At 58.9% G+C, this 7,639-nt stretch overlaps 2 protein-coding genes across 8 annotated transcripts in view; one reads left to right on the top strand and one right to left on the bottom strand.

Annotated features, from left to right (window-relative positions):
• Nucleotides 1-121: 121 nt before the first annotated feature.
• The window catches only part of NTMT1 (N-terminal Xaa-Pro-Lys N-methyltransferase 1), a 9,076-nt gene continuing 1,558 nt past the window's right edge, over nt 122-7,639 (bottom strand). For 2 of the 7 annotated variants that reach the window (XM_024762605.1, XM_024762611.1), the window contains exons 2-4: nt 2,948-3,160; nt 1,882-2,134; nt 122-1,043 (exon numbers count right to left, since the gene is read on the bottom strand). In XM_024762605.1, coding sequence (XP_024618373.1) covers nt 787-1,043; nt 1,882-2,134; nt 2,948-3,109 — 672 coding nt within the window. In that variant the 5' untranslated portion in view covers nt 3,110-3,160 and the 3' untranslated portion in view covers nt 122-786. Of the gene's footprint in view, nt 1,044-1,881; nt 2,135-2,947; nt 3,161-3,574; nt 4,172-7,489; nt 7,578-7,639 lie in introns of those variants that run through there. The other 5 variants (XM_024762607.1, XM_024762609.1, XM_024762608.1 and 2 more) reach the window with 5 other exon arrangements.
• The window catches only part of CUNH9orf50 (chromosome unknown C9orf50 homolog), a 12,719-nt gene continuing 10,972 nt past the window's right edge, over nt 5,893-7,639 (top strand). Inside the window, 1 exon segment of the mRNA XM_024762214.1 lies at nt 5,893-6,112. Coding sequence (XP_024617982.1) covers nt 5,893-6,112 — 220 coding nt within the window.

The following is a 7,639-nucleotide window of genomic DNA, read 5'->3' as shown; positions in this document are numbered from 1 at the left end:
CCACAGCAGCAGAAGAAGAGGTGGCAGAGGCACGAGGAGATGCCCAGCTCAGGAGAGGAGTTTCCAAGCAGCACAGCACTGTTGTCCCAGTAAAGAAAAGCACCACTCCAGACTGGCGAAGGCCTTTCCAGTACAGCGGGTCACCCTTTTATTTTTGACTGAAAATGCCCCCTAAGGAGGAGCCACAAGGCACAGCCAAGAGGGAAGCTCCAGGCCTCTCCCCTCCCTGCAGGCTGTGGTGACAATCACGTTAAGGGCCCCAGGGCCCCATCTCCAAATAGCACCCGGAACGTGGACATCCCATCAACTGCACCACTCGGCAGGCACCATGTAGGCTCAGCGCAGGCAGGAGGGTGCCGAGAGCCACAGGCTCCACGGGCCCAGCTCCGCTCCCCTCCCCTCTGCAGGCATAAAGTCCTCGGCAACCGCTTTAGTGGTTACTCTCTTCCTCTTAAGCCAGCCAGGCCTGTGGCAGGAAGGCCAGGTGGTGTTACTGGAGAGCAGGGAGTCTCACTTCTGATGGGACCGCCGGATTCCCACAAGGCGAGCACTGGAGGCCCAGGGGTCGCCGCTCACTCCGGCCTCGCTGCCCCATTCAGTGGCACCCCTCCCGACTGGGTCCCCTTATGCCTTTTTAATAAGAGTCTGTATAGTGAGTGGACGGCAGACAGGTATATTTCGCGGCCCCGCTCAGCACCCCCGAACCATCGAGGTTGAGCGTGTGGACCGCGTGCAGCTGTCAGTCCTTCCCCACCCACACTGGTCCCTCTCTCCTGCCAGCCCCGCTCATCTCAGGGCTAAGCTGTACACGTGGTAGATCTCGTCTGGAAGGTTCTCCTGCCGCTCCTGGGCCAGGAGGCTGAGGCCCGCGCTGCGGACGATCCTGTGGACCACGTCGAGGTCCCGGCACACGCTGCTGTCCACATCGTCCAGGATCACGCCCTCCTGGGCCATGTTGTCTTTGATGACGATGATGCCGTTGGGGCGGAGGCCCCGCTTGCAGCGCCGCAGGAACTCGGCCAGGTGCTGATCGGTCAGGTGGCCTGGGGGAGGCAGAGGCCGTCACGAGGGAAGGATGCCAGCCCCTCCATGCCACTGTGTGTCCACTTGCTGAGCACTTACTCAGTGCTGAACACACAGGGCCACTGGCTTTCAACGGACCGGAGGGGTTTACCAAAGCCCATTTTAAGAGGAAACGGGCTCAGAAGTCACCTACCCAAGGGCAATCACAATGTATGCTGCTGGGATTTCACCCTGACTGGGTGACTTCCAGGCCGTGCCCAGCACCTACACTCCACCCGCCCCTCCTAGGCCTGGATCAGCGGAGTGTACCAAACAGAGTTCCTTCCCTACATCACGACTCCTAACAGGCTTTTGAGGACCACAAAATACAGGGCGAATCCAGCGTGTTCCCAGCAGGCCTGGGCCGCCCACCTGGGGGAGGTGGCCTGCTGCTAGGTCGGCAGCCGAGGAGAGCACCCTGGGTACGCCGTCAGGCCAAGTGGGTGCAGGACCGCGTGATAAAACAGCTCGCTCACCGCGAACAGCAGAGGGGCAGCCAGGGCTTCAACTTCTCCTCTTACTGAAAGCCCCTTCTTATGAAAACTCATTTCCACATTCTTTGAATGCAGCAAGTTATTGACAATTAAAACTTTTCGACCACAAAATCTGCCCCCAAATGGGTCACAGCAGGTACTGAGTTGAAACAAAACATGGAAGCAAGTGAACCTTGTAGTCCTGGCGAGTGCAGGGAGGATTCGAGGAACGCCCGCTGGCCGCCCTCTGCAGCAGCGCCAGAGCCTCAGCTCCACGGCCTCGGGAAGCCCGGCCTCTGCGGTGAGAGATGTGCAGGCAGGTGGAGAAGGGGTGCGGGATGCTCACCTATCACCCACTGGATCCAGATGACGTCGTAAGAGAGCGGCTCCGGGCTGAAGTCCTGGAGGCCGCAGCAGAAGAAGTTCCTCACTCTCTTGCCTTCCTCACCCAGGTAGGTCTTGGCCTTGACCAGAAAGTCCTCTGTCACGTCCACCATGTCCACCACTCCGAAGAGGGGCAAGAGCAGCGTCTTGGTGACCCTGCCGATGCCGGCTCCGCAGTCCAGGGCACACGAGGTTCCCGTCTTGTTTGGGCCTTCCTGAAAAAGCAGAGAAGGCACAGACTGTAAGGAAGGGTTAGAAAGCCACAGGGACCCTGTCACTGCGAAGGGGCCTTTCCTCACGAGCCCCTGGAACTACTCAGATCAGGCCTGGGCACAGGCCGGCAGCTGGCACCGGTGGGGCCAGCAGTGGGCGTAAGCACAGCACAGCCTTTTTCTGGGCCACATGTTCCTAACGTGAAAGCCAACCTCCACTTAAAGGTGTTAACTCAAATAGGTGCGTTCATCTCCTGTCACTCCTGAGACCCCATTAAAAGGACAGCAGCAGAGAGAGAATAAAGAATTCAAGCAGTGAAAGGATGGAAGAGGGCACTCAGTGAACAAATCTGGGAAGATGGAACGTGGGTGGAGCAGGGGGCAAGCAGCAGCCTCGGTGTTTGCTGAGGGACAGGCAGGGAGGCTCCGGCCACGGCGATGCCAGCCTGGCACAGAGGAGGGTGGCAGGGCGAGGAATGAGAAGCCAGTGCTGGCCGAACGGCCAACACCCACAGCCCAGATGCTTGCAAACACGGCAGGAGAGCAAAGGTTTTGCCTCTGGAAAAATAGAACAGTTTGTGAGGAGACTGCTCCGTTCCAGCACCGAGAGGCCCCAGCGTAACAGCTGCCTCCTGTCGGGTGACCTGGGGGCAAAGCCTGTGAGTCACCCCGCCCCACCCGCTCTTCAAGGCCTGGGTCGTGGACACACTGGGGTGACCCTGTGGCGGCGAGTGGGAAGGTGGCGCCCCACGCAGAGCAGGCAGTGCCACCGGCGCCACCGCCTCTCCTCCTGGAGAGCACAGCAGCCCTGCCTACCCTCAGAAACCTCTGCAGGAACTTCCGGGAGCTGGTGATGTCGATGCTGGAGATGTGGCCATACCCCCCGAGCATGCCGTCCACGGTGGCTGGGACCTCCTTCCAGTACGTCTTGGCCTTGGAATAGAATTGTTTCTCGTCCTCTATCACCTCGCTCGTCATGCTGTCACCAGCCACGTCTTTGCTCAGGCACCAGACTCAGCAGCGGTGTCCCTGAATACAAAAAGGAGGGAGGCAGCCAGGTTGAGGGCCCCGGGCTCCCCGCATGCCTCTGCTGGTCACACGATCCTGCCTGACGCAGAGGAGTGGCCAGTGTCCCACAACCCGCTTCCACCCATTAGAGGGCACTGCCCCCCGTCTCTTGCATTCAAGTCATTTTGCAAAGCTATCTTCATGTCAGAGCAGGACATCCAGAGTCCTGGCTTCTAGTTCTTTCCTTACCCTACATGACACCTGACTCAGTGGCTTCTGAACCCAAGGTACAGAGAACCCCGATCTACACTTAAGAGAAATGAAAACAAAGCAAGGAACCCAAGCCTCCTACAGCGGACATTCCGGGTGATCCCAGCAGGGCCCGAGGAGCCCCACGCCTCCCTTCCTCCGTCGCGAGCGCAGAAACAAGCTCACTTGGGGGTCCAGTCCACGGTTACCCATGAGCCTGACTCTGTGCCAGGTGCTGTCTGTGAACAGGGAGACGGCCAGGCGGATACACACGATCAGGCATGTGTGAGGGCTGCGGAGAGGTACAAGGTGCTGGCAGAGCACAGGTGTCAGGAGAAGTGACACACCAGCTAACATCAAGGATGAGGAAGCGTTCGCTCAGCAACCAAGAAGACTGTTCCAGGAAGACAGGCGCGTGCGTTGCCCTTCCAACGGGAAACTCGGGGTCCTAAGGGTCATGTTTACTAGTTCCGACTTCACAGCAAAGAACAGCGAGCCGGAACTACTCTAGGTTAAGCAGGGAGTGGCCTGACATGTGTGCCTCTGAAAGGCTGCGTTGGCAGCTGCATGGGCTACAGGGGAGAGTGAAAGCAGACGGCCGGGCCCTGATGGCAGAGCGGAGGCCCACCGCGAGCGCCACATTCAGCCAGCTGGGCCACACCACGTAGGGGATGGAGGGTCACACCTCTCCCGAGGCACCGCGTTCATCTACAGATGCTCACCGTGCGCAGGGCTGTTCCAGCTGCTGTGAGGCTTGTCCAGATAAAGCTCAACACCCAGAGGCTTACAGCAGGGGAGACAGGGAAGAAATGGAACCAACGAGAACACAAGGCAGAAATGAGGACTCTCGTTGAGACAGAAAGTGCTATGGGAACTTGAGGGATAGAGGAGTCCCTTCCGAGTGGCAGGCGGGGCAGCGGCCAAGAGAAGGCCGGGCCCGGAGGACAAGGAATGCTCTGGAAGGGGACAGGGACAGAGCAGAGGTGGCACGGCACGCGTGCCACACACAGGGCTGCGGACGGCCGGGCTGGCTGCAGTGTGGACAGAGAAAAGAGTGTGGGAGGTGAGCCCGTCCTGGCAGACAGGGCCTGGAGTACAGCGCCCTGAGTGCAGCCTGGGGCCATGGGTCCAGTCTGTCAACAACGGGAAACTGATCAGCTGAGTTTCTGAAGGGCAGGGGTGTGCGGGGACCCAGCCTGCGGGGGCTGAGTGGCGACGGTGCAGGAACGGCAGGGCCGTGCCAGGAGACAACGGGGGTAGCAGCCACCCATCCTCTGCCCACACGCATTGCGCACTCTTCGCTGGCCACTGGACCCTCACGACTCACCGCGACCCAGGCACCCCACGAGCCCCCTGTAGAGGAGGGAGGCGATGCACACGGTGGCATCCTACCCAGGGTCAAGGGGCCCGTGCGTTTGCCGAGCCCTGGGCCTTCCCCCGTGAGCAGCTGATTTTCAACACAGGGTTTCACTTACATGTCACCTCAAAGAGGCCTTCCCTGACCAGTCTAAGGTGCCTTCCTCCAACACGCTTACCCGATCCCCGTGGTTCCTGCCTTCAGAGTGCGTATTTCTAGCTGAAATGACAGTTTACTGACCGTCTGGCCTCCACTAGAATGGAAGCCCCCGAGGTAGGCCCTTGCCTTTTCCCCACTGCATCCCGGCACCGAGCCACAGGAGTCCCTCAGTACAGGGGTGAAAGCCCCCCAGTCCCCCAGGAAAGCTGTGCAAGTCTGTGCTCCCGGGGGCTCACTCCGCCCCCTTTACAGCACTCCACGGGGCTGTAGTTAAGTCACTGACCTCCCGGTATGGTCCTCAAAACCAGCTGAAACCCCCGTAAGACCGAGAAGTGCTTTAAGAGCTTCAAGAGAAGTAACAGAAAAGTGCCCCGAGGACAAGCACGGGCCTTCGACACATAACTTAGAGACCAGAAGCGAAGGGGAACAAAACATAAGAAACGCTGAAGATCTTCACTGCCATGTCTGTAGTTAGCCTCCAACATACACCTGCACTCTGAACTTGTCCTGGAAGACAAGGAACCTTCCAGAAGCAGCAGGACCACCCCAGCCAAACAACTCAGAAATGCTGCTCCCTGATGCAATTCCACTTCTGCCACGGCCAGCCCTTTCTGGAGACGCCAGCCAGCCAGTGGGGGCACCGGGGGAGGGCCTGGCCTGGCTGCTGGGAACAGATGGGAAGGGGGCCGCCGCCTCGTCCCCGGACCCGGCTCCTTCCGTGGACCCGGGCGTTCCCCGGGGACAGGGGTCACACACGGGCCTTCTGCAGAACAGGAGGGAGCTGACAGCATCCACAGGCCCCACCAGGGTCGCCCTTAGACCTGGACTCTGCCACTGCTTCCACCCTCCGTAGACCCCTTCCACTGTGCCCCCAGAGACCCCTGGCTCCCCACCCCCCCTTCAGGTTCTCGAATCAGCTCTCAGACGGATCCCCTCCCTTCCCTGCTCAGGTACAGGGCTTGGGACTCCAATGAGGACGGTTCCAGTTATGGCACCACCCCAAGAGCCCTTTGGGGTAACAGGCTGGGGGGGCCTCAGTTCTAAATACTGCCCCCAGCCCTGGCTCACGGCCGTGTCCCACACCCGCGCCCCAGCCCACAGGAGGAAGCGGCTGCTTGTGACAATGAACTCTCGTTCCACCCTCGAGGAACGTGACAAGCAAAAGCACGTGGAGACCTGCCAGTCCCCGAGAATGCAGATGTGGCACAGTAAGTGTCACCGTAGCTCCCTGAGAACTGACAGGAAAGGGAGCCACCAGCTTGAATGTTACCATTCACTTTCCTGGGCTTGGGGGCTGCTTATGCGGACGCGGTCTCAAAGGCCAAGTGGGCTCCCCAGCCCCCGCCGATAGGCACCACGGCAACTCTTTCCCAGCCCCTCCGCTGTCATCCAGGAAGGACAGCACCAAAGCCGGCCACACAGCAGTGCTCCCACTCGGACGAGCACGGCGAGTTCGGCCCTGTCCCCCTCACACAAACTTCCGGTTTTGTATTCGCGTCTGTCACCCCACTGGACTGGGAACTCCTTAGAAAGCAGTGGCGACACCCTGAGACGTGTCACTGTCTTTCTCCTGCGTCTCATGTAGCTCATAGGTATTCAACAAAGTTCCCTTCCGATCAGATGAACAGAACAAATCCGGGGCCAGACGCTTCCCTGGCTGTACTCTCTCTGCCCATCTGTCTGCCCTCCCTCCCAGGAGGCCCAGGGACGCTAAGTCTACACCATTAGCCTGACACCTGCTGCGAGGTGGGTGTTTACTAACTGGTTTTGCTGAATGAATCACAGAAGGACCTTTGTGCGGCCAGTCATTCTCCACTTTTAAGAAAATCCTACAGACAAAAATCGAATCATTCAAACCTGATATCACTGAAGCCCTTTACTGACGATACAATTTTTTGCTTTACCAAAAGGCTTACAACATGATTCCTTTAAATGTCAAGGTCCCCCGAATAACCCAATTTACAAGAATTCCACTTACGGGTACATTCTAGGAACAAGCCAGGGGAGGCACATCTAGGCCGGGAAATGGCAAGTATAACCCTGACATTTGTCCTAACAGCTTAGATTCATTAGTAAACATGACTTCTGGGGCCCTGTCTACACTTTGCCTCCCAGCGTCCAGACTGAGGTGGGCAGGAGGTCCCTAGGAGTCAGAGGAAAGGGCGGGGCTGTCAGTCAACCCGCAGGAGGTCCTCCTGCACTCTGCCCTGCTGGGATCACGGCAAGGAAGGAGCCACATGGCCCCAGGGACAGGGGAGGGGCCTGGGCGGTCTGGCTTCGTGCGCTCCGGGCTAGCTTGGAGGGGAAGTGAGACCCTTTGCTCCTAGGGAACTTCGGCTCCTCAGCAAGTGGAATGTGTCTGTGAATCCTTCATGATCATCTGGCCACCCACCCACGCCCCCCTCCAAGGTGTTCAGGGCCACCCCGGCCAGCCGCCCCAGCTATTACTCTTTTCCCAGGATCCATGGAAGAGAATGGGGTTGGAACTGTCACCGTCAGGCTCTGCAGGCTCATCTCATCCTCATTTACCAGTCTCTAAGGAAAAGCCTGGAAGCATCGGGAGGCACGAGCCTGCCTGATGTTACCTCTTCCTTCCCACACCCTCGTGGACAGGGCCTGTTCTCCCTGGCTCTGTGTGGACAGCCGTTGGACTTCTGAGAATGGCAGGGTGTTCTATGAAAAAGAAAGGGAGGGAGGGAGTAAAGAAGACCAAAAAAAAAAAACGGGGGGGGGGG

Source organism: Neophocaena asiaeorientalis, unplaced genomic scaffold (assembly GCF_003031525.2).
Source record: "Neophocaena asiaeorientalis asiaeorientalis breed wild unplaced genomic scaffold, Neophocaena_asiaeorientalis_V1.1 scaffold78, whole genome shotgun sequence".
NCBI classification, from domain to species: domain Eukaryota; kingdom Metazoa; phylum Chordata; class Mammalia; order Artiodactyla; family Phocoenidae; genus Neophocaena; species Neophocaena asiaeorientalis.
This window is presented reverse-complemented; position numbering and strand designations above follow the sequence as displayed.